At 35.2% G+C, this 27,529-nt stretch overlaps 1 protein-coding gene across 23 annotated transcripts in view; it reads right to left on the bottom strand.

The window, feature by feature from the left end:
• Positions 1–27,529, bottom strand: part of ABLIM1 (actin binding LIM protein 1) — a 400,442-nt gene that overhangs the window by 334,942 nt on the left and 37,971 nt on the right. For 6 of the 23 annotated variants that reach the window (XR_008913123.1, XR_008913159.1, XR_008913129.1 and 3 more), the window contains exon 1: positions 16,380–17,046. The exons of 4 other annotated variants lie outside the window; for them this stretch is intronic. Coding sequence is in view for 1 of the 19 variants with exons in the window: in XM_056803736.1 (XP_056659714.1) it covers positions 16,380–16,419 (40 nt within the window). In the remaining 18 variants the exon portion in view is untranslated. Of the gene's footprint in view, positions 1–16,379; positions 17,049–27,529 lie in introns of those variants that run through there. 13 more of the 23 variants (XR_008913133.1, XR_008913135.1, XR_008913137.1 and 10 more) reach the window with 9 other exon arrangements.

Below are 27,529 nucleotides of genomic sequence, written 5' to 3'. Positions count from 1 at the left end.
GGACAACACGGCCATCCAATGCAGCTGAGGAAGTCTCCAGGTGTAACGACTTTTCGTGCCACTGGACCCAGGCTTCCAACGCCGAGAGAGTGGGACTGTCTCTGTGCATTGACTTTTCCACTTAAATCTTCACACACAAGTGTCTTTGTGCACAAAAATGCACAAAGACAATCATCATCCTCGGTTACCGAGAGACTACTACTACTACTATTAGTAGCTTTAGAGGGATCAGCTGGATATAATAAGTAGAAACTTATCCTACTCTTTTATTTTATGCAAATCAAAACCCATTATTTGCTTCAGTGTCTCCTATTAAACAAGAAGAATAATCAGCAACAACAACAAAAAATCAGATATTAATTGCCAATCTGCTGTATAAAGAGCACTGTTCTTGCTGTTAAAAGGATTTTAGTGAGTATAGGAAAAGTCCCTGCCCTCATGCTGCTGTCTACTTGGGGAGATGATAAATACACAGAAAAAAAGACTATAGAGAATGTAGGACAGAACAGTTAGTGTGCCAAATGAGTCACATAGACAAAAACAAGTTACCACAAATGGATGTTGTAAGGATGAAGCAGAAACATCATAGCTTTATCCATACAAGAAATCTTCATCTCCTTCAACATCATCTTTTGGATACCTCTTGGCCAAGAGATTTCACATTCCGTAAACAAAATTCCACTACATTTGCTGCCCTACAAGTTATTCTTAATATGGAGTAATTATCTAGGTAAAGCATTCTCAAAATTTTTCTATGGAAATGAATTCAGTGTCAGTTGGACCTCAGGCCTTCTATCTTTATATTATTGACTTCTCTTCCAGTAATGAACTAAGGGTTATGATCTACAAGGAATAATAATAATAAAAATAATAATGATGTCTTATAATGATAAGAAGAATATATTTATATAGTATTTTATAGTTTGCAAAGAGCTTTACAAATATTATCTCATTTTACCCTCCCATCAACCAAAGAAGACAAGATTATTATTATCATCTCCATTTTACATATAAGAAAATCAAACCCAAGAGAAGTTAAGTAATTTGGCCAGGGTCAGATAGCTAGTATCTGAGGCAAAATTCAAGCTCAGGTCTTTGGTTTAAGGTCCAGACCACTGCACCAATATTATCTGGCCTTTTAGTTTGTTTTTACACAGTTGGAACTCACCTGCCGCCTGCTACTTGTGAGTACACATTTTCTAAAAAATTAACATTTTTTGTTACCATTACATATACCCTGATCAATATCTTCGGTACTAAATACATCTTTTAAGATGAGGATATGAAGTGGCAAAATAGGGACATTAATTCATTGCTGGTGGAGCTGTGAACTGATCCAACCATTCTGGAGGGCAATTTGGAACTATGCCCAAAGGGTGCTAAAAGAATATCTACCCTTTGACCCAGCCATAGCACTGCTGGGTCTGTACCCCAAAGAGATAATGGACACAAAGACTTGTACAAAAATATTCATAGCTGCGCTCTTTGTGGTGGCCCAAAACTGGAAAACGAGGGGATGCCCATCAATTGGGGAATGGCTGAACAAACTGTGGTATATGTTGGTGATGGAGTACTATTGTGCTCAAAGGAATAATAAAGTGGAGAAGTTCCATGGAGACTGGAACAACCTCCAGGAAGTGATGCAGAGCGAGAGGAGCAGAACCAGGAGAACATTGTACACAGAGACTAATACACTGTGGTATAATCGAACGTAATGGACTTCTCCATTAGTGGCGGTGTAATGTCCCTGAACAACTTACAGGGATCCAGGAGAAAAAAACACCATTCATAAGCAAAGGATAAACTATGGGAGTGGAAACACCGAGAAAAAGCAACTGCCTGAATACAGAGGTTGAGGGGACATGACAGAGGATAGACTCTAAATGAACACTCTAATGCAAATACTATCAACAAAGCAATGGGTTCAAATCAAGAAAACATCTAATGCCCAGTGGACTTACGCGTCGGCTATGGGGGGTTGGGGGGGGGAGGAAAAGAAAATGATCTATGTCTTTAACGAATAATGCTTGGAAATGATCAAATAAAATATATTTAAAAAAAAAAAAAGATGAGGATATGAAAACTTGCCAAAGTAAAATGATTCCTACTCAAGTTGGCAGAATGGCAAATTATTTGGAATGTAATGGAGAAAATCCATTTTGGAACATCAATGACAAATGCTCTTGTATACTTTTTACCATGTTTTGCTGTAATTTTGTAAAGTTATTATTCAACAGTCACTAGAAGAGAGTGGTTGGAATCTTTGGCTGTTGGGTGACCAAGTAGATAGAATACTGAGCTTGAAGTCAGCAAGACCCAAGTTCAAATCCAGTTTGAGACACTTTACTAGGTGTATGTCCCTGGGAATATCACTTAACCTCTGTTTGCCTCAGCTTCCTCAGTTGTAAAATGGAGATGTGAGTAGCACTTACTTCCCTGGGCTGTTATACTGCTCAGATGATGTCGCAGTTGTAAAGCACTTAGCACAGTGCCTGATGCATAACAAATGCTTAATAAATCCTTCTTCCTCCTTCCCTCTTTTATCTTTCCTTTTTTCTTTCCTCCTTTATTCTATGGAACATCTACCCAGTGTCCTAGAGTGCATTCTTTCTCTATTTCCTTTATCTAGATATCTAGGATACTAGAATTAGGGTTCCAGTGAATATTAGGAGACATGGGTTTGGATCCCAGATTTGCCACTTATTGGATATAAAACATTGAGGAAGTCCATTCTCCTCTCTAGGCCTCAGTTTCCTCATTTGTAAAATGATGTCATGAACTAGCTGAATTTTTAATTGTTTTCTGAAAGCACATTTTACACACTATTTTACCTGGAGCCTCAAAATTAAGCATTTCTCCCTACCACCTGCCATACTAATTCTAAAATGAATCACATGAGGCCCCATTTCATAATAAACTTTCCTTTCTCCTGAAACTACTGAAAATGAGGACAAAGAATAGAGTGTTCTCTCCTGATTCAGACTGTATGATTAATTACCTCTGAGAGGTACCAATGCTGCAGCTGTGTCTGCCAAGACTCCCTGGGATCCATAATTAACTCAGAAGACTTCCAGTGGGAATCAGGTTTTCAGAACTATAATAATCAGATCTCTGCCATTCTTAATAGGTGCTCCAGTCTTGAACTCCTCATGTCGCTTAACCAAATCCACTCTTCCCCTTTGCTCTGTCAGTTCCCTTCCTATCTCCATCCAAGGTCTTCCTTATTTGATAAGGCTCATAAGACATCCCTGAGGATAGTAACCTAGCAAGGAAACCCTGAGATTACAACAGAAAATATGTAGAGCAGTGACACCGTAAAGATTTTCCCAATTTCCTCACCTAGCATGACAATTAAAATGAAGACATGTTTGGTTCTAAGAGGCATTCTGTTGCAGTGAGAAAGAGTTGAATCAGAAAATGTGTTTAAGTCTTGGATCTGCAATTTCCTATCTGAATAACTTGAGGTAAATTATTCAGTCTCCAAAGTCTCAGTTTCCTCATTTGTAAAATGGAAATTAATAATTCTTTCATTATATGATAGTTCTGTCAGGAGAAAAGTTCTACAAAATTGTGACCTACTTATAAGTAAGTAGAATATATAGTCAAATAAACTGGGAAATTTAAGCATCAAGAAGCAAAAGAAATGGAAACAGTAGCATTCAAAGCAATTAATCCCATTCTTTCTTGTAGGTTTATCAATGTTTTGAAATCATTATGTCAGGCATATATTCTCTATCTTCCTTAAATATATAACCAACCTTTTAGGCTGTGGGTCTCTGCAGAAAGTTGAAAATCAAGAGTTAACCTCTAGCATTCACTCACCTATTCCTCTTAGTTCAATGTAAAGAACACTAGACTAGAAGTCAAGAAATGTGGATTTCAGTCCTGATTCAAACACTGATTAGCTGTGTCTCACTCCTCTCAGTCTGTTTAATAATCTAAAAAGAATAGATACCACCTACTCATCTACCGCACAATCTTAAAGGACTGTACTGAAGACCAAGACCCTTAATTTGTAATATGGAAAACAGAAAAGTATTCATCAAAAGCATGACTATTTTCATTATAATTACCTAATATTTTGTCATGTCTGGTCACATATGACATTCAACTTCCACTCCCCACTGAGACCTCGCCACAATTTATATACCCTGAACCATTCTTTCCAGCAAGTCAAAATGTACATATCTTGTTTCCCATTCCCTTAATGTCTTCCTTTGAGATTAGTTAATTTAAAAGTTGGATGAAATCTAAGGCATTCATGGACACAAAGAGGCAAATATATTTGTTATTCTCTTGAGTGACACAAATTATACATAAAAATTCATTTATACACAAATGTATGTATGAATGAATATATACACATACATTTTTCACAGTAACTTTCTGGAGGCCAAATGCCTTGATTATCATTTGGGGAATTTCAGAGCACAGAGCAGGTCAACAGGATCTGAAGGTACCTGAAGAGGAAACCGTGGCAATAGGAAAAGTGGAGGATGGAACAACACAGTACATTGGGGAAAGAACTGGGTGTGGAGTGAGCATCCCAGGTTTGCTACTTTTTACCTACAAAAATTTGGGCAAATCTGTCAGACTCTCTGAACCTGAGTTTTATCCTTTGCAAAATGAGGACGCTATACTTATTTCCTTGCTATAGTTACCTTCTGACAGGTAGACATCCCTGAGCATATTGAATCACATGAATGTCACAACCTATGGCTATAGCTAGAGTTGGTTCAGTACAGGTCTAGTTTTATCTGGTGCCTGAGAGATATATTTTGAGATGTAAGTCTGACTCCATCCAAGGAGAGAAGGGCAAATATGAAATTGCTAAGAACTGATATTAAAGAGTTAAAAGTAACAACTCTGTTTTGCTCCCAACCTGAAATACAAAAATGCTGCCTTCACTACTGACATCTGTCTGCCACCTACTCTTTCATCTCTACAACTTCAAATACTTTAAAAAAAGATGCTAAATAATATGTCTCAATGAAAAGCCTACTTGTTTTGAGGGGCAGATTAAAAGTAGGCATAAATTTCTACACTACCTAAGCTTATCAAATGTGTAACAACAGCCAGAGCCAATAGCTGGCCCAGCTGATAAACTTGGCTAACATCAAGCTCCAGATATCATTGATTATCCAATAAAAATCTGGCCTGTGAATTTGTTGAAAATGATTTCAACTATATAATTAGGAGATTACTTTCTCTCCTCCTGTTACTCTCAATAGATCAAGCTGCTTTTCCAAGACCTGGAAGACAAAAGAAGGGAGAGAGGGAGGATTAAATGTAATTTATTTTTCACCTTTCAAAGTAATAATAATGCTACTTCCTTGATCTCTTCTGGGCTGGTGGCCTCATTAGCTGTGACTGTAGCAGGTGGGGCTTCCGTGGCTACATGGGCCCCGGGGGAGTGGGAGCAGCTCAAGGAAACTTGCTTTCCCCTCTGAAATAGCCAAGTTTGTTGTTTTTGTAAGCTGCGCTGCTAATTGTTTATGTGCTGAAAGCTACTCCCAGCCTGCCTAATGGAGAGGCCATTCAGACCATCCAAGGGACTGTACAGATTGCTTTATTTTGCTATTTGCAGACAGACATGCCCACTCTACAGGGATTTTGATGAATTGTCATGGGGTCCCTGAGTGTTACTAATATTATCCATGAGATGATAATAACAAAAACCCAATCAATCAAAATTTGAGACATAATAATCTCCATGATTTCTGATGAAATGCTAGAGAACAAACATTACTAATGAACCCATTATCCACAATTATTAAGGAATAAATATTTGTCTTGAATCACATTTCCTTTGTTCATATTTATTTTGAGAAAAGAAATAAGAAAAGAGTTAGCCTGTTGTAACCACCAGACAAATATTATCTACCCCATTTTTACAATTTGAAACATGAACTTACCCCACTGCTGTTATTCTCTACACAGAAACTACATTTTATTCTTAGAAGGCAGACAGTTTATAGTCCCTGACTAGAAGAGGAGGAAATATTAGTAAGCAATCACTCCTCTACTTTCAGTATCTTGATGGCATAGAATAAAATATCCTAATGTGGCTACCTAGTTCTTTCCCCTTTGGACCAAAGGGACCAAAGGCTCAACTATAAAACTTGAAAAGAAAGGAAACCATAACTTGGAAAGACAGAATGGTAAAGAAGAAATTGTGCTGACCTTGGAGTTAAGTGGGATTGGTTTTCATGCCTGCCTTTACCATTTATTGGCTGTAAAACTATGGACAATTCACTTAAGTTCTCTGAGCTTTAGGTACCTTCTTTGTCAATAAATGATCCATGATGCTATCATTTTGGGAACTCTCTCCAAAATTACATATTGTCTTTAATTTAGTAGATAATTCTTAGTTGCCTGACACTTAAGAAAGTTGACTTTACATGGTACATAGCTCAAATCAGAGAATATTATACGTGTGTAGGTATGTATCTGTGTATATAAAAAGTATATATATATATATACATATCTATCACTCTGCAAACCTCAGAGAACTTAATAAATCTCAGCTTTTATTATAATTACTTGTAAACCATCTCTCTCCTCTGACAAATACACATGCTATTCTCATTTACCTGCTAAGTAGGAAGGAATTTTTGACAGGCATTTTAGTCTGGCAAATGAGGACATGGCATGCCTGGATTTTATCACAAGAGTCTATGTCCCCATGATATCTTTGTGGACAAGCTGGATGATAGCAGGGTTAGGTGGATTTGGAACTGGCTAAATAGCTAGACCAAAAGAACATTTATTAATAAGCAACGGTTAGCTTTCGTCTGCCTTGGCTCTGCCACTGGAAAACTAACATTACTAAGTAGCTAGCCAAGTGAAGTATATTACAATGGAACAAGGTTTGTTTTTACATAGATATCAAAACAAATAATGCACCTCCTCCCCAACAGACTAAATTCATACAATAAAGGCAAATATAGTTGGATACAATATTAGTCCTCTCATCCTACCTCCAAAATCTATGATAAAGAATTCCTTGCATTTCTAAAGAAAAGGCAAATGTCTAAGGAAATACTTTGTTGTGTGAAAAAGAAAAAAAATCTGTCTTGACCTCATTGAGAGCAAAATACATTCTTAAATTATCCCAAATATGCTTCATTTTGCCAATGGACAAAGGGTCTTGTGATCTTCAGCAAGTTACTATGGGTTAAAACCTTAAAATTGATTTACTTCATGGGGATACTGGAAGGATGAATTAGTGTTAAAGAATACCTATAAAGCAAGAGTTCTACAAAAACTTAAAATAGTATCACCATGTTCTTTCCCACCATGCAAAAGGCTAAAGTACACTAGGGTGTACTCAAATCAATAGCCCTTTCTAACTTTTTTGAGTAGGACTTTAAAGATTTAAATTAATTTTCATTTAATTTAAAAATTTAAAGATGTAATTTACATATTGAGTTCTGATTTTATTTTTTAGTGGCATGACAGCAATGGCTCCCAGAAATACATGTATAATTTAGACAGCATATATGGCTAAATATGGGGCAAGTAGACAGGAGAAAGTGACACCTAACTAGTCTATGTAATTATAATTAGCCTCCCACATCCAGGTTACCTTTATTTATAAATCACCAACACTAAACCTAATGTGTAGATCATTTTAAAAAGTACAAACTTTATTTGTATAACATCATTCCCAAATCCCACCTGCTGAAAAGACTTGCAGATGTCAGCAATGTTTTGTTCCTATTCCTTCGACTAAAGAATCTCAACTTTTCTGAGAACTGTAGCTGTTCTTAATGGCTAAGAACAGAAATAGATCACTCAGTTTCATTAGAAAATGGAAGTCAAGTAGTTATTTTTAAAAGCAATGTTGACTGAATGCAGATTGAAACATGCCATTTTTCACTTTATTTCCTCCATGAATAGTGTAAGGTGTGTCTTCTTTCACAACATGATGAACATGAAATTGTATTGTATAAATAGCATTTGTACAACCTATATTATATTACTAGGATGAAGAGAAAGGACATGGATCACAAAATTTTAGAAAATATTTATTTAAAATTATATCAACATGTAGTCTGGGAAAAAACTGAATTTTCTTGACATAAAATCATTTGAAGTTGTTTTAGCATCAAAAAGCAAGAAATGGGCAAAGAATTGAAAATTAATGGGATGTCCATTAATTGAAGAATGGCTGAACCAATTGTGGCATATGATGGCAATGAAATACTATTGTGTTGTAAGAAATGATGAACAGAATGATTTCAGAAAGACCCAGAAAGATCTACATCAAATGATGCAGAATGAAATAAGCAGAACCAGGAGGATATTGTACACAGTAACAGCAATTTTGTGGAATGATCATCTGTGATAAACTTAGCTACTCTCAGCAATACAATGATCCAAGACAATTCTGACTTATGACAAAGAATGCTATCCAACTCCAAAGAAAGATCTGTTGGAAACAGAAAACAGATAAAAGTATATAATTTTCATTTATTTGAGTTTTGTTTTGGGGTTCTAGTTTTATATGATTATTCACTCAAAAATGAACAGCATGGAATATGTTTTGATTGATAATACATATATAAACCATATTGAATTACTTGCCAGCTCTGGAAGTGTAGAGGGAAGGGAGAAAGGGAAACAATTTGGATCATATAACTTTGGAAAATGTATGTGGAAATTTGTTATTGTATGTAATTGGTAAATGAATAAATAAATTACAAACATAAAATAGGAGAGAAAAGAATAAAAATTAAAAGAAATGATAGCCAATAACTACCAAAATCTAATAAATTACAATAAAAACATAAATGTAGAAAAGTTCTAAAATGCAGTGAATGACTGTTCAAACATGCCATTCACATGAGTTTTATTATATAGTCTCCTTCTGAATTAGTCACTTATTATTTTTGGATAAAATTAAAATTTCATTTTGACGAGAATTTTCTTACTGAAACGAGTACTTGAACATACTCAAATGACTTCATGATCTCATTGATCTGGGTATTGTTTCCAATAAAGAAGGTTCACAATCCATCTACTTTTGTTCTACTCTTCTTGTTCATCTTTCACTTGTCTTCCCATAAATTTACAACAGAGTATAAATGTGCCAGAGGCCATCATACCCCCTACCGTTTCACAAGGTCACGGTCTGAGGAAGGAAGGTCAGCAAAGCCAACCCCAGAATGAGGGCCCCCTGCTGATTCCCCTTTGTGACTTCTTTCCCCAAATTTTCCCCACTAGTGGACTTGTTATGATTATTATTCTCTCCTCAGTACAGGAGAAATAACATCAGAGCAAATACTTACAGGATCAATAAATACATCTCCTACATTAAGCCCCCTAGGTTATTACCCCAAAAAGATTGCAATTACAGAATAAAAGCTCAAAGATTACTGTCCATGAACCCTCCTTTCTAAAGCACAAGACATGCTCCAAGGCCCTTCAATAAATACTATAATGAATCTTGCCCTACAGTTACCATACGTGAATGAATTTGTTAGAACAGAAGCCAAGCAGCATTGCTAGGCATTTCAAAGTAACACAAGAAAAACAGAACTTGTAAATTGAGGAAAACCCCAAAATTGGTCTGCCTAAAGTCCTCACACCTAGATACGAATATGTTTTGTTGTTATCTCATAAACAATTATGATGGAGAGTGAAAGCTGACCAAAAGCACAATGATGGAGTCAAGGGGTACTAACCTACAAATGACTTTATTCACATTAATCATATCTATCACAGAGTGTTGTAGAAACCTAGTAAATGATCACAGAATTCTTTGTTGTAGTAACATCACAAGAGTGTTTAGGTGATTTGATAATATCAAACAGCAGAATGTCACATAGGTAGAGAATTGATTATGTGTGTATACCAAAAACCTATATAATAAATGTACCATGGTACTATGGCAGAGCACTGTGTGTGATGCCTGCATACATGGGTTGAATGCATGGTGTGTCTCATTTCATTTATCCGACCGTGACATCATACTTGGGCAGACAACCCTGGGTCCTCAGAGAGGCCGCTGGAAGGACCTCTGTATGAATTCAACATGAATGATGCTTTCATTTCATTTTCCAAACATTGCAAGGCTACCAAAAAAATCAAATGGATTACCCAATGATTATTTCTTGTCCGTGCCACAATTAACATCTTTTTCAATCATACTTTTATGACATTCCTCACACCCCAAAATATTATACTGCACAATTATTTAGACAAATTGCAGCCTGGTAATACTCACTAGGTCTCATTCCATTACTTTTTGTTCTTCATCTTCAGTTCTAGAGCTTTTACAATCCCATGATTTATAGCCTTAAACAATACTGGAAGAACATTGTCAATACAAGATAGCTCTCTATTTCTAAGGAAAACTTGGTTTGCTCCTATTCAACGCCAGGCACTATTATCTATTTTCAATGCCTTTCTGAGATATATAGACCCTGATTATGAACTCATTCATCAGGTGTCTATACATCTATATCTTTGGGAAAATAGATTATCTATTGCTGCATTATGTAGAATAGGATGACCAAAAGATAACTACTTTTTTCACCTTGAAAATTCATAAAACAGACAAAAAATATGGCTCCAAGTCCTCTAAGGGTAGCCTCCTTGTACTTTGTCAGTCATGGTAACAGAGTAACAGAAAAGTGACCTGAGGGTGCTTAAGAGTCTTACAGATTGTAGAATACCGCTAAACCATAATTTTTGCTACTATAAAGGTAAAATCCTTTTCTATTGTAAAAGTTAAAATTAGACCTCAAAAATGGAGGAATTCCATGGAAACTGAAACAACCTCCAGGAAGTGATGCAGAGCGAGAGGAGCAGAACCAGAAAAACATTGTACACAGAGACTGATACACTGTGGTACAATCGAAGGTGATGGACTTCTCCATTAGTGGCAATGCAGTGATCCTGAACAACTGGGAGGGATCTATGAGAAAAACCACTATCCACAAGCAGAGGACAAACTGTGGGAGTAAAAACACTGATGAAAAGCAACTGCTTGACTGCAGGGGTGGAGGGGATATGACTGAGGAGAGACTCTAAATGAACACTCTAATGCAAATACCTACAACATGGAAATGGGTTCGAATCAAGAACATATGTGATACCCAGTGGAATTGCACGTTAGGTATGGGATAGGTGGGGAGGGGGGAGGAAAAGAAAATGATCTTTCCAATGAATAATGTTTGGAAATGACCAAATAAAATAGTCTTTAAAAAAAATTAGACCTCAATAATGAAAATATTATATGAGGTTTATTAAATATCATTAGAAATCAAGGAATAAACTACTAATTGAGAAACTGAATATCAGTCTTAATATTCTGTCTATAATTAAAACTAGAAGTCAAAATAAACTTGCAGCTCAATGAAAGATGGCTCAAGGTTTTCATTAAAGGGGTATATAAAGACTCTAAACGATCACCCTAGTGCAAATATGGAAATAGGTCTTGTACACATGTAAAAGCCAGTGGAATTGGACTTCGGCTACAGAAGGGGGATGGGGGAGGGGAGGGAAAGAACTTATTTTGTAACCATGGAAAAATATTCTAAATTAATTATTTAAATAATATTTTCCAAAAAAAAAAGAAATATAAAAATAAAGAATGGATGTGATGAAAGTAAAGTGTTAAATGTTAAAAATAAATAAAGGGATATATAAAAGAGTTAACACAGTTGGTTCCTCATGCATCTCAATCAATCAACAAGCATTTAAAGTGTTTACTTTGTGCCCTGGCAAAAGATAAGTCTCTGCCCTCAGGCAAAAAAAAATCTACAAAAAAACTACATACAGTATAAATAGGAAATGATTAAGAAGTATTGCACCAGAAGAATTAAGGGATGGGGTGTGTGTGAGAAAGGCTACCTACAAAAGATGGGATTTTAGTTGAAACTTGAAGGAAGTCAATGAAGCCATTAGTCAGACATGGTAAGAGAGAGCATTCAGTGCATAGAGGGCAACCAGAGAAAATGCCTAGAGTCAACAGATGGAGTTTCTAAACAAAGAATCTCATTTTGTAGGACCTTTGGTCATCCTATTTTAGAATGCTTATTATAAGCTTAAAGAAAAGGAATAGTAGGATAAAATTGAAGCTTATCCATGACCATAAGCCACAAAGAATTATGTAGAGAAATTCTGAGGACTTTGACAAGAACAAATTAAAATAGACTTTTTATGCTTTGTGGACTTTGATACAGAGGTGGGCACTAGAGAAGTTAGCAAAAAACACATTAGTAAATCTGGTTGATGTTTAAGAATGAAAGAAACCAAGGATTATAAATTAATCAGAAACCTCTTGAATATACAGCAAGAAAATAAACAAATTAGAGGGCAAGATGGAGATGGTAAAATTTTCCTATGAAATTACAACAGTTTCAATTCATTCGCCAAGTTTCTGATGTTGAGAAATATGAACTAGATAAATGAAGGGAAAAAAACTAATATAAAAAATCATCATTTCCTACAACAATCTAATCATTAAAAATCAGTTGCCACAATAGGGAGACCAAAAGAACAAGAAACTCTCAGCCACAAAATGGCTGAATTTTCAATCCAGCATAGCATATTTCAAATATAAACTAATAAAATGTCATAGAGGAAAATGGTGGAAGATTGTACAGAGAATTTCCTCACAAAGCAGAGTAGGAGAAAGGAAAGATGAGTCTATAAAAAGCAACATCTCAAGTATTAAAACTGGAAAGAAGATGACAAAATAGAATAGTTCTCTCAACATTCCTTAACAAAATATTTTCATTCACATCTCTGCCTTTTGGATGCGTGAGGAAATAGAAATGGTACTAAAGACAATGTCTACAAAAAGCTGCTGGAGTATACCACTACACATTGATAAAATCTAAACTAGAGGTGGCAATATTTAAAACTAAGGAATCAGTGTTCAAGATATTTGGTAAAGAAGCACATACAGTATGATTGGAAAAAATAACAAATAGAATTTTTGGAAAAAAAGGTGATTTGAGGGAAATCAATAAATACCAACTCACATGGCTATTTAAAAAATTTTTGTAGATACAATCACTGTTCGTGTGCTACTTCTTTTGTAAAGTCTTTTCTGATTCCTCTCAATTATTAGTGTTCTCTGCCTGAAATTACTTTGTGTAAAATTTTACTTACTTATCTATGTACATTGTACCTACACAACAGAATGTAAACAATGAACTGCCATTTCTGTCTTTGTTGCCCAAGCACTTGATAAAATACACATAGTAGGTGTTGAACAAACAAGTTTTTACAAATTATTTTTTGATATTTGTAGTATCATGACAATTTCACAGCTGACTTAAAAGCATAGAAAATATTATTTCCTGCTATGCTTGTTGTTCACTGTTTCTAAGAAAAGCAATGAATTCAGTATAGAAAATAATAATCATAACAGCTTTCTTTTAACAAAATGTCTCCCATATGTGTGAAAAGAAATCACAAAAAATAATTCTTGATAGGTACAAGAAAACAATTATCAAGTGAATGGGGTAAAACAAAACAACAAACTATCCAAATTATACAGTGAAAAGTCTGAATGAACTATTTCCCATTCTCTGACAGAATTTGTGGATGGCATTGCACTGAGCACACCTAGTACAATCCCTTAATTTTATAGGTAAGGAAACTTAAAGGACTTGGTTGAGCAGATTTTCCTTTTCCATTTTAGGTGGAACCCATTGATAACAGAACATGATTTTATTAGTATTCAAGAATATGTGAACCTAACATTTGCTAAACTTGAATATATATTCCTAAGTAAAGAAGTATGCCAACCACAGAGTTATTCATTGAATCTATACAATATGAATTAAGGAATAACTACCATGATAATGCTGAACAATTCAGATGAAGGACAAATAAAAATATGTCCCTTGTAATTAATATATTGCGACCCTATTGCTCATGTGGTTTGATGATCTGTAATTCAGCTACTGCAGTCCTGTACTTTAAGCAAAAACAAGGTCTTTGAAGATCTGAAGTTTAGTCTGTAGAATTAATTTCATCAGGCAATTCAAAAGTCAGTCTTCTTGTAGCATGCTGGGCTTAGTTATTTATTTATGCATTGAACTGGAACCTGCTGGGATAATGCCCAAGAGATGTCACTACTCATTTTCTTTGGTATCCTAGGAACATAAGTAAAATTCTTCTACAGGTTATTTTGAAAATTGAAAAACTAACTTATAGTATCCAAATTCTGGCTTTTGACTATTAGGTAATAGATCCCTTTGTTCCCAACAACTATGGATTTGGTAGACTTGACGAACATCCTCTGCGGTACAAAGAACACACTTAATTAAGCTAGAAGGAGTTGAAATAATTTAATCTAACATTTTAGTGAAGAGTACTTGGATGAGTGAATTAAAGAATGAAAAGCATTTATTAAGTGTTCACTATGTACCAGGCACTGGACTAAAACACTAGCTATACAAACATGAAAAAACAAGGGATACCCTACCTTCAAGGAGCTTGCATCCTAATAGGAAAGACAATAATTACAAGAAGAACGGTGACCTGTCATATTTTAGTCTGGGAAATTACAGAACGTGTGTCTGGTCATAGGTAAATTAATAGACATGTTATTTTCCAGAAATGGCATATTATTGTCCCTACAGTTATAAGTAGAAAGTCAAGGGCAAGGGTAAAGGACAAGGCTGGCAAACAGATGACCAGAATGCATTTTGCTGGGTCTAAGGATGTCTAGATATGGTAGACTCCCACCATTTAGTAGCACAAGGCCTACCCTGAAAGTGGAAAATGGCAACATGTCAAGAAGTTGGCAAGGGTGCCAAAGGTGTTACAGGCAGTAAACATCAGGAAAAAAATTGAATCTAAAACCTCAGGTTCAGTGCTTTTTTTGAATGTACATGATGCATTCCTTCTCTCCTGTCAAAATTTCTCTTGCATCTACCTTTTACTTTCAATTATAACACTGATGCCCATTTCAGACTGAAAAAATGCCCTACCATCCTTCTGATTTAAAAATCTTTTCACCCAGCATCTTCCAAAACATTAGCATTCTCATGCCACTCTTCAACTTGAAAAATCTATGGCTCTAAAGGGATTTCAGGATAAAATTCAAACTTCTTACTTTTGTATTGAATGTCTCTCTACAATTATCAACACCCTATGTTTCTCTCTGAGTATCACTCACTTTCTTAACTCATCATTCTACTCAAACTAGCCAATGTTCTTCAAACCCATCTCACACTTTTCTCCTACAATGTTTTGTTCACACCACCTCCCCATGTCGTCACCTCTTTTTTTCTTTCCCTCTATCCAAATCCTATTCATTCCTTAAGATATATGGAAAGACCTCATTTATATTTAGATAACTCTATTCTTGAGAAATCATCATTGTTCTAGAAAACCAGTAACATCCTTTTGGGTCTAGAAGTTCCCAAGAGTCTATTCTTATGACCTGTTCTCTGTTTTTCTCTACCAGCAATTTTGGATACATCCAAATTACTAATAATTCCTGAGAAGCTCCAAGGATTTAAATGACCTTGATCTTGGCTTTAAAAATTATACTTTAACAAATTAATTTCTGGATTTAAGGACCAAAAATATTTTTTCAGGAATAATTTTCTGTTTAAATTAAAATAGTATCTGCAAAGCCAAAGGTAATATGTAGCTATGTGGTTATAAAAGGATCTGGATGAGGAGGTACAGACAGATAAATGCATCTCTGTCATCATATTTATTCAACAACTTAAAAATAAAATTGATTGTTGATGGGTCAATAGCATCACTTTTAGTTGTGAAAGACAGGCTTGTATTTTTGTATTATGTATGTGTATGTTGTCTACCTAAAAATATTTTCAGCAACTGAGATCTTTTTACATTGTTGAGATGAATCTCCCTGCCCTAACGCCTTGTGAGGAAGAATATTTTACCCGGTTAATAACTGTGCTTTGCAATACAAATGTATCCATACAGAGAACAGCATTTTTTGCAAAAGAGATTTCATACAGGTTACACAGTTGTTCTGGATCAACTTTCTCTATTCAAATATGCACGATTATATCCTGTCACTAAGAAACAGAAAGCATCAGTTTTGAAAGAACTGGCTATACCACTGAACATGTGCTGGGAATCATCAGAGACTCTGAGTAAAAGGTAAAAAAAAAGGGGGGTATCACTTATGTCAAGCAAAACAAGAATGGGATTACTGGACTATTACAGTGCAACCAACTTCACTATTCAGCATCTAATTACCAGAGTAAGCCAAACAGACATACAAGATCAAATGAGTTTTTTTTTTACTGATAAGTTTAAAAAAAAAAACCAAGATGTCTAAATTGCTATTTGTAGTCCTCAAAGATTACAAACCCAAGACTCCTATAAATTCATTAACAATTGTTAAAAATAAAAGATGTGCTTACCGAAAACAATTGCTAAATTCAGTGACAGTCCTCTAAGCATGAATCCAAAGAGAGCATAAGGTACTATGACAGAGCAATCTAAAAATATGAAATCACTTAATCCTACTGCCCTATCCACAAATAAGGATACAACTTTACAGAGTTGGCACAAAAGAATAGGCCCACTTAACACAATGCAGTTTTAAAGGTTACTTGTTTGAAAGAGATTAAATGATGCTATTGCTTAAGAAGTAATGTGGGCAGTGAGAGGTAGAAGGCTACTTTGGAAACATTTGAGCCCTACCTCTGACACATACTTAGTCCAGAACCACCCACATAGAGTAGGAAATAAACTTAATGATGTAGAATCATTGGAAGTTATTGTTAGAAGGGGCCTAAAGGGATTATCTTGGCCAAACTCCTCTTTTACAAATGAGGAAACAGGGACTCAGGGAAGTAAAAAGACTTTCTTGTGATTGCACAGCTGGTAAATGGCACAGTTGAGACAGAAGCCTTGATCTTCTGGCTAGTCCAATGTTGCTGCCTCTCTTAAAAAGGAAAGGGTTGGCAAATTGCCCATACCCTAGAAACAGAATATAATAATGCTGATAATTCAAGTTAATATCATTCATTATTTCTGGTGCCTTAGATGCTGGTTTTCTTTGACCTGCAAAATCTGCCTGATCTCTCAAGCCCTACCTGACCTCAGTGTCTACTCTGACTTCATATAAAAGTCCAGCCTCCAGCTTGCCAGGATCTCCAGACTTCCAGTCCTGCCTGGCTGCCAATTATGTCTCATGGGCCACTTTCCCAGTAGAAGGAATGTTCCACTTTGGCATATTAAACAACTATAAGAAATTATCTAGGTTTTTTAAGGGCATTGTCACTCATAAGTCAAATATAGTTTAATGGGAAACTAAAGTGTTCAAAGCTGTTCATTAGACTATAAAGCTCTGCCTTTATTGGGGAATGGTGCAAAGAACACTAAGGGCATATTGGCTCCTGTTCCCAAGGATACCAATATATGGCCAACTTGAGGAAAATTTAAGATGAAAAGCACATTAAAAAGAAGTATATTTCAAATGACATTGATGGAAATTTTGTACTTTCCAAAGTCTAATATTTCACAAATACTGGATGAACTTTAGAATTTACCAAGAAAAAAGATATTCTTCCCACTGAGAAATAGGACAAACTGAAGCATCGAGGCTCTTTTCTTATCTCTAAAATGAGAGGATTGGACTAGATGATTTCTATAGCTCTTCTAACCCTAATATTCTATCATTAAAGTCATTTGATCAATATTCAATCCATGGAAAAGAGTACATCTAGATTTAAGATTCAACCTATCAAAGAGAAAATATAAAAAGTATAGTTCTTTATATTTCTAATAGAATCCCTTTACTATCATAGTAATAAGTGGATATTAATATAGCACTTTAAGGTTTGCAAGGCATTTCATTTACTTTGTCAGTTGATACTCACAATAACTGTGGTATAAGTACTACAAATATTAAAACTCTCATTTTACATCAAAGGAAACCAAGGTTCAGAAGTTCAGTGACTTGCTCATGGCCACAGCACTATCAGAGATGAGATATGAATCTGGGTCCCCTCAACTCCAAATATAGAACTCTTTCTGTTATATACATAAGAGGGAAAGGCTAGGAATTGCTAATTAGTGGCTAGAGATACAAATACAACATGAAACATCCCCCCTACTACAAGGAGTTTATAATTTATTGTTAGAGACAAGACAGACAACTAAGTATATACAAGGTTATGGAGGGACCAAAGGAGACAGTAGGGGATGAGGAAAACTTCATGTTAGTCCATATTAGGTAGTTAAGCACTCCCTCACAAGAGGGAGCCTTCTGGTCTTCTGGCTAACTTACCAGCTCCCTATTTCTATCTAGGTGTTCCCCAAAAGCTGACTAAACTACCTATCTATGACCCTCAGTAGTTGGTTAGATTTATTACAAAAGCTGTCTCTGAAAACTGTTATGATTGATCTCAAATGGGTAAGTTCACCTAGGGGGTCTGACCCCTGAAGTAAAACCTCAAAGTCAATCTGACAGGATTTTTTAGATAAAAACCTTCTGGAAAGCACAGCAGGTATGGTCAGATCCTTTTCTAGATGTTTCCCAGTCAAATAGAGTACCACCAAAGATGATTTAGGGGTTTACTCCTTCTCCACAATCAGGTTGAGGTAGATGAGGTTCAAAATAAGCCAGTCTTTCCTCCGCCCTTCCAAACAGGAAGTAACCAACCTCCTACAGGAAGTCCCTACTCTAGCAGTTGTTACTTCCAAACTATTCCTCCTCTGCCTTCTGCCTGCTAAAATCCTTTCCTTTGAGTTCCTAGTATGTGCCTTAGACACCTTCCACTTCTCTTAAATCTTATCCCATCTCTATCCTTTTCCCATTACACTAGACAGATGAATAGAGAGCAAAAACCACCTGAGTGTGTCAGTATTGTTACTAAACATAATGGCAAGGAATGCTGGCTATGGATTCTCAAAAGACATCAGTTCTCAAAGATCTAAAAATAAAGGGAGCTTCATGTTCCACAAAGAGAAAAAAGTGCTCATACAGCAGGAGCTGGGAGGTCAAACTTAGCCACATATGTTCTGTACCCATGAATCTCATTGCCTTTGAACTTAAAGTTTGAGTCTACTTTCTTCAACAACCTCGTGTATACAAGGGGAGAGTGTGCCTCAGGATCAGGAGGAATGTTTTGGTAACTGGTTTTTGTTTTAACTTCTCAGTAATACCATTGTCTAAAAGTCAATTAATTATACTATTTGATTGATAATAAAGAGCATATCAAGGGCCATGATTGGCAGGACTAGAAAATCCAGTTCTTCAGAGATATCCTTAGAACTTTGAGGAGAAAAAAAAAGACAGTGCATGTAGGAGTCAGGATAGTGAACCCAGTGGGGAAGTTTAGAAGGAAACTAGGGATTGTAAGATACAGAAATGAGAAGGGAGAGAATTTCAGTCATGGGGAGAGTAGTTAAGAGACAAAGGGCCAGTGTAAAGAACAGCAAAAAGGCCAGTTTGGTTACTAGCAAAAGGAGTTATGTGTAATGCTAGAAAACTGAGCCAGGGCATAAAGGCCAAAGAGAGAAGATTATATTATTTAAAGAACAGTCTACCAGCTTCTTTAAAAATATAGTTTCAATAAATTAGGGGGGAATTTTTTTATAGCATGGGTCTCTGACAAAGGCCTGATTTCTCAAATATACAGAGAATTGAGCCACAATTATGAGAATACAAAGCATTCCCCAATTGATAAATGGTCAAAGACAAAGGTCAAAAACAGACAGTTCTCAGCTAATGTAATTAAAATTGTGTGTAACTATATGAAAAAAATGCTCCAAATAACTCTTGATAAGAGAAATGCAAGTTAAAAAAACTATGAGATACCACCTCACACCTATCAGATTGGCCAATATGACAATTTTAGATCTAACACATAGATTTGATTCACACACAAATACATTGACTTAGGGATGCTCATAAAATAAGTGAAAAAATATAGTGAAGGCAGGATTAGACAAGATGACTCTCTGGAGAAAGTAGCTTCTGAACTGAATTTTAACAAAATAAATCAAATCTTAGCAATAAAAGAAGGAAGAGTATGTGATATGACAGTGGAGAAGCCTACAGGGTGGGAATTAGTAAATCGTTCACAAGGAATACTCCATATGGATAGCTACTGCCTTCTTCAGTCCAGAAAAATTCTATGCTGCCTTATAAAAGAGATTATTTGTGAATATTTAGGGGAAAATTACTACTAACTAGCAAGAGATCATCAAGAATAAGTCATGCTATAAAAACTATAAAATACTCATTCAAAGGGATATAAAATCAGCACTAATATAGGTAGAAGGGAGAAGGTATGTGAGTATCAAGGAATAAGACCAAAACAGTAACTTAAACTCACAAAAAAAAAAGGTTGACTTTTTTTCAAATCTTTTTTTTTCAGTAGAGACCTAAAACTGCCTGTTTATGTTAGTAGTATACATAGTTAGTCATTTGCTTTCTTAAGAGAAACTTTATCCCTTTCTTAAATTCTCTACTACACTATTTATGCTGTTTGGAAACAACTAAAAACCTAAGGGGTTTTGCACCACTTTCCTTGAAATACTATTCTTAACACTACTTAAGAGCAAGGTCTGGCCCTTAGGAAATCTTGCCTCCTACACAGCCTCCTCCAGGACTCATTAAAATGGAAACTTGGGAACAGAGAGGAAGTGACAGAAACCAAAAGTTTAAAATTACAAAAGCAATCAAGACCTTCCATTAGAAATTTATAATAATTTGTATTGTTTACTTCTGAACTATGAATAAACATTTTTGCTAAGCAAATTAATATTAAATAAGACTGGTAAAGAGCAAACATTAAAATTATTTATTACTTGAGAAACTAAACAAAGTTAGCAAGTTACTTAAAATCACTTATCCACTTTTTCTAAAGCAAAATTTTGTTATTATACTTTAGAGTATGTGTACTGAGAAATAATAAAATTGCATTTCTTTAGAAATATATTATCCTGATAGATTAATATGCAAAATGAGATTTTTTAACACAGCCAATATGAGAATTTGTTTATTAAAGACAGACCCAAAGAAAGAGGGAGAGATAACTGGGCAGGGGATGAGATAATAGTATAGTTCCACTACTTCCGATTGACTTTTTCAACTTAGCCTGAATCAGTATGGTTTTATTATTATTCTCTTTGGTGATATTTTCTAAGAAGAACTATGTTTTGTAGGAATATTGTGGTTAAATTTGTGGTTGATAAACCATTGTAAGAACTGGAGATGTAGGACTGTTGAGAAATTTTGCTATGATTACGGTTATCCAAAAAAAAATATTGAGTTTGTCCAAAGCATTCAGGATGAAAAATGCTATCCAATGTCAAAGAATCAAGAGTCTGAAACTTTTCTTTAATTATGAAAAACAGAAGGGAAGGCCCATCAGTTTTCAATCATTTAGGTCATTAAATTGATCACTTTTAAATTGTGTCTAGCAAGAGCATGGTTCAGCTTTTTTTTTCCCCCTTAAATAGCTGTGCCTATTAACATGGATTCAGCTTATGTTCTAGTTTTGAAGCAATGGCCTTACGTTGCTTGAATGTCAGTTTAGCTGACATTTGGCCATCTGAAACCAAGCAGGTCTTTGGTCTGAAAGAAGACTTGTGTTGTATGGAACAGTAGGGGAAGGGTGGCAGAAGATCTTTGATTTACTATGCTTTTATGTAAGTTGTTTTGTTTTTTAAAATTTGTCATTGTTGCATTCACTTCTAGTAAAAATCAAAACTCACTTTTGGGAGGGCTCTTCAATATCCAACATGTGAATGGTTAGTTATTGTTAGATGCTTAGTAAACGATGGGTGATTTGTAAATTTAAGATCTTTTATAGAAAGAGAATCAAAATATAGCTAATATCTTCAATATAGCAGCCAGGCTTCTATCTTTTGAGCATTTGAGCCCAGAGATATGCTTTAAACATAGTAGAGAATCAAATACATGTAGCATCAATTTCCCAATCCTTTTTACCACAAACCCTGGACAAAATACTCAATGGAATTTGAATTCTTTTCTTTTCATTCTTTCAGGGTAAGACTAATGTGTGAGAGAGTTCAGCAAGAGGAAACCAAGTGCCTTAATTGATAACTTCCCTCATTCATCTATAAGTGAAAACACATTCTCTTTAAAATGTGTTCAATTCTGGGTTTTTTTATACCTCAATGTAATAAATCTCTCCAGGAATGGATTTGACACTGCTGTCTGTAATTAAAGGCTTTGAAACTATTTTAAGGAATGTTTCAGAATCATTTAGGGAACTAGAACTTTCATTTTTTCCAAATTCATTTTAAATAAATAAATAAATAAAACCTATAATAGGAGACTATCTGTACAGTCTAACAACACAAATTCCCACCATGACCACACTGAAAAATACATTGGTTTCTCACTACATTAATCAGAACACTGAGGTCTTTCAAAGTTATGTTTCTCTATGATATTATTATTGTACAAATTGTTCTAGTTTCTCTCTCAGTTCTCAGTTCATAAAGTCTGTCAGTTTCCTATAAACTTTCAAATTCCTTAAGGCATTCCATATATATTCCATTGCCTTCATATACCAGAATTTATTTAGTTATTCCTAAATGAGACATCTCCTGAGTTTCAATATTTTGGCTACCATGTTAAGAATTACTATAAAACAGCATGTTTTATAGAAATGAACATTGTGCCAATATAACAAAAATGATAACATTAAATTAATGGATATAGTGCTACACCAAACAGTGTGTTTTGTAGAAATGAACAAAAATAGAAAAATTCTAAAAGAACAAAAGTCAAGAATCTTAAGTGAATGATAAAAAGTAGGAAGTTTTACCAAATCTCAAATTATATTATAAAGCAATAATCATCAACATAATTGGGTTGTTGTTGTTGTTTATTTATTTCAATTGTGTTTGACGCTTGGTGACCCCACTTGGACTTTCCTGGCAAAGACATTGAGATATTTTGCCATTTCCTTCTCCAGCTTATCTTACAGCTGATGAAACTGAGGCAAATAGCATTTAGTAACTCATCCAGGGTCACACAGTTAGTGACTGAGTCCCAATTTGAACTCGGGAAGATGAATCTTCCTAACTCCAGGAACAGTCTTCTAAATTCTGTGCCATCTAGCTGCCCACTATTTGGTTCTAATTTAAAAAACAAATCAGATGTACATCAGCTGGGGAATGGTTGAACAAACTGTAGTATATGAATGTAACTGAATGGTTATTGCCCCTTAAGAACATAAGGCATTTACAATCACCTGGGACAATTCTGAAAGATTTAGGACAGGGAATGCTATCCACCTCCACAGAAAGAACTGTTGAGTCAGATGGATGTGGATCAAAGCATACCCTCACATCAGTGTATTTACAGTTTATTTGGGGGGGGGGGATATGAATGTGCTCTTATAGCAAACAATATGGAAGTGGCTTAGTGCTCTTTTTCTTATACCATAGTGATCAAACCAAATCCTGCAATTTCTCTAAGCTCAGTTGGATACATAATCTTAAAGAAAAAGAGAAAATTTTCTCATTGGTAAAACTGATTTGGGAACTAAGCTGTAAATGACCATTACTATTACCTCCAAAATCTGACAGCAATTTGAGTTCTTGGAAAGGACTGACATGGTGCTAGAATAAACACTATCTACAATTTTAATTCCAAAAAGGAAGGGAGGGAGGGAAGGAGAGAAGGAGAGATGGAAGAAGGGAGGGATGGAAGGAGGAAAAGAGAGAGAGAGAGAGAGAGAGAGAGAGAGAGAGAGAGAGAGAGAGAGAGAGAGAGAAACAGCTTACCTCCTTGTCCTGATAAGCAAATATTTGCTATCCTCTGATTTCAGCTAAATCAAAAAGTACTAGAGTTTTAATTCTGCATTGGAAAATAAAGTTCCTACTAAGTCATCTTGGAAAGCAATCATATGGTTTAAAAAATACTTATTGGGGAAAGCTTGGTGGCTCAGTGGAATTCAAATTTGACCTCACATACTTCTTAGCTGTGTGACCCTGGGCAAGTCACTTAACCCCCATGGCCTAGCCCTTACTGCTCTGCTTTGAAACCATTGCACAGTACTGATTCTAAGATAGAAGGTAAGGATTTTTAAACTACCTATGAATATTTGTATTTGTTTGGTATTTGGTATTCCAAGACTTCATATACGCAAATATCTCCTATTTGACCAAAGTATGCAGCATCCAACAGAGAGAATAGAGAAAATTCTAGTTAGTTAGGATCACAATAATTTTTAATAAAAATTTAGTTTCCTAGAGGGTTACGAAATAAAATAAACTGACTTGTGGGCAAAAATGTTGCCATCATGCTTTGTAACTGTTACTTGAAATATTTTTCATTCAGTGGTAATACTTTTTTAAATTTACCATTGACTCTCCATATACATTATTGTACTTAGATGGCATAGTAGCTAAGCTTCAAGATAGGAAATCAGGAAGACCTGTGAACAAATCTGGTCTCAGACATTTACTTGCTGTGTGAACTTGGGCAAGTCACTTAACCTCTGTTTGCCTCTGTTTTCTCAACTGTAAAATAGAGATAATAGCATCTACCTTCTATGACTTTTATACTGATCAAGTGAAATAATATTTGTAAAGTACTTATATTACTTAGCACAGTGCCTGGCACATAGTAAAGGCTTAAAAATGCTTATATCCTTCCCTCCTTCATGTTATTCCTTCTTCTGTGCCTTCTCAATAATGAATCTTATCTTCTTTCACTTTTCTCTTCCCACTCTATCTCTGCTAAATTTAATAGTGCTGACCACTTCTTCCCTTCTCCTTGAAACTTTCTTCTCTGAGTTCCTGCAATACAGCAATTTTCTAGTTGACCTTTCTGAATATATATGACTCTATAAAGATGCCTACTCTGTTCCTCTTGCTGCCCCCTCTTACTTTCCCAACTCTATATTTTCCCTAAGGCTCAGCCACCAGCTCCCTGCTTTCTGCTTTCCTCTATATTCACTTCTATAAGTAACTTGCCCTTGTTCATGACTTCAACTCTCTCTTCTGTGATGACTCCAATGAGCTCTCACACAAGTTTCAGTAACATGTTTCCAAAAGATTGAAGATTATGTTCTTTTGTTTGCCCTGCCATCATCCAACAAACAAAAAGCTAAACTCATTTTCTTATCACTTCCAAAAAAATCAGTTGCCCTTAACAATTCCTCTTTTTATATTATAATTTGTTCACAATCCTGAATTACAAATGTTTTTTTTACTTCAAAAAATTGTTATTTTTATGGATACATTTTGCTTTTATATCATATTCATTTCTAAATATGTACAACCTTCCTTGATCTCTACCCAATAAGTGTTCCCTTATAACAAAAAAATTTTAAGGAAAAATGGTTCAAAAAACCTAACATTGACTCTGTCTAATATTATCTACAATATTCCAACACCTATAATCCTCTACTTCTTCAAGGAAGATATATTTTCTCAACTTTTATCCAGGGTCAAACTCAGTCTCTTTTTCTGTTCTTTTTATTTTTCTTGTGCATATTATTTTCCTGATTCTTCTTACTTCATCCTGCATTGATTCATCTCTTCTGAAGCTTTTATGAATTCTTTATATGCTTTGACGACAAATAATTCCAACAGACACCCAAACAAACTCCGAAGTAAGATAAGTTATTTACAGAATATAAATATAAATCCTCCAATTTTAGCATGTGTGTATGTATCTTCATTTGCCATCACATTGGGCTAAAAGAAGAATTCCACATTAAAAAAACTATGATATTCAATTGCAATGAGTTCCCCTAGAACTAGTCTACTAGCACATATATCTTGGCTAGATACTATGAATATGCAATGAATTGGACCTAAAAATGAAGGAGGAGAGTGACATGGAATGTCTTTGGAAAATCATTCAATGTTTTTAATGATTCTTAGTGTCTTTCTGAAATCAAGGCCCATCTTAATAACATGAACAGTCTTCTGATGATATTGACTCATAGAATACCAGTCTCTGAAGAATTAAATTTGCAGGTAACTATTCAGAGAGAACTGGAAAGGGGTATGATAAAAAAAATCAACAGAGACACAGGATCTCAAACAGAGGTGGGGTGTTCATATAATGAGCATGAAAGGTAACACAGCCAATGTGCTCCAAAGGCATCAATGCAACATCAAAGGATCTCAAGAAAAACCCTTTTCACTCCTATGTTTTGGGTGGCCCTCTTGTGAAGGACTTACGGGAGGATATGGACAAGCATCCTATGGGGAAAGAAGGTTGTGATCTGCACTACCAAAGCAAGTATCCACATTGATGGGGACTTAGATCCACTGAAGTGCAGAAAGATAATGCCATAAGAAGGAATGCCTCTGACTGTCTCTTACATTGTGAAGTGTGAAAGTACTGATGTTAATTATGATGACTAAGCATTCAGAGTCCTAGAAATTTGTCTGCAAAAAAGGTTTGTCATCATTTTTGTGGTTTGTTGTTTATCAGCAATGAGAGATCTAATTTCTCCTCTTCACAGATGGAACAACTGAAAGCGGGAGTTAAGTGACTTGTACCAACCAAAATCAGCAAAGAAAACAAGATTAGAACACAGAATACTAAGCCATCTGGTTCCTATATAAAAACTAACTAGTGATATATTTCATACATATGGCAATTCCGTCTACATACACCAGAGAAGGGCAGGGCTCCCGACATAAACATACTATACTGAAAAGAACTAAACACATTCCCAAGAAACTAAAATGCTAATGAAATTAGGTGATACAGCTGTGTAACATGGTAGTATATACTATCTCCACTGCTGAATTTATTAGTATATTACCTGCTTTTATCCTTAAAAAAACCAAACACTACAAAGCAGATTGGATTACATGAAAAAATACCTCTGTTTTTCCATCTGTAAAATGAAGCTAATATATTAGAATAATGTCTAAGATCCCTTTCAACTCTCTCAGAGAAAGAATGGGAGGAAAGTGAAAACACAACCCTCTTTGACTACATATGCTTTAAGGGTACCACTGAAATGTTCCATTCAAGAACAAGGTAATTAAGAATAGTAATTGGAAGCAACTTTGGCTAAATTGAAGATCCTAATTGTGATCATTTAGAACAGCTTATGCAATTAAGGAATTGCATTCAATTAGCCTCCAGATCTCCATTCAATTAATGTTCTAAGTATAGTATGCAAGATGCTGGGAAAAAACAAAGACTAAAACAGAGCAGTCCTGGCCCTCAATAAGTGTACAATCCACTTGGGGGCAGGATACTGAAGGATACACAGGTAACTAAATATAGAATATATAGAAAATAATATACACTTCAAGAGAGAGAGGGGGCACTAACAATCTGGGAAAGAAAGGCTTCCCCTAGGACAGGGCACCTGATGCATCCTTTAAAGGAAGGGATTGACTCAATCCAGAAATATAGAACTCTTGTTCTGTGGAGGAAGCAGTTAGAATTCACAAGTTCAGTTCAATTTGGACTAGAGAGTATATGAAAGGAAGTAATGAATTAAAACTGGGAAAGGAAAAGGAAATGTCATGGTGGAGAGCTTCAAATATAAAATATTCAGTCTGGCATTTCATCTTAGAAACAATAAGATGCCACTGA

Source organism: Monodelphis domestica, chromosome 1, assembly GCF_027887165.1.
Source record: "Monodelphis domestica isolate mMonDom1 chromosome 1, mMonDom1.pri, whole genome shotgun sequence".
Taxonomy (NCBI): Eukaryota; Metazoa; Chordata; class Mammalia; order Didelphimorphia; family Didelphidae; genus Monodelphis; species Monodelphis domestica.
This window is presented reverse-complemented; position numbering and strand designations above follow the sequence as displayed.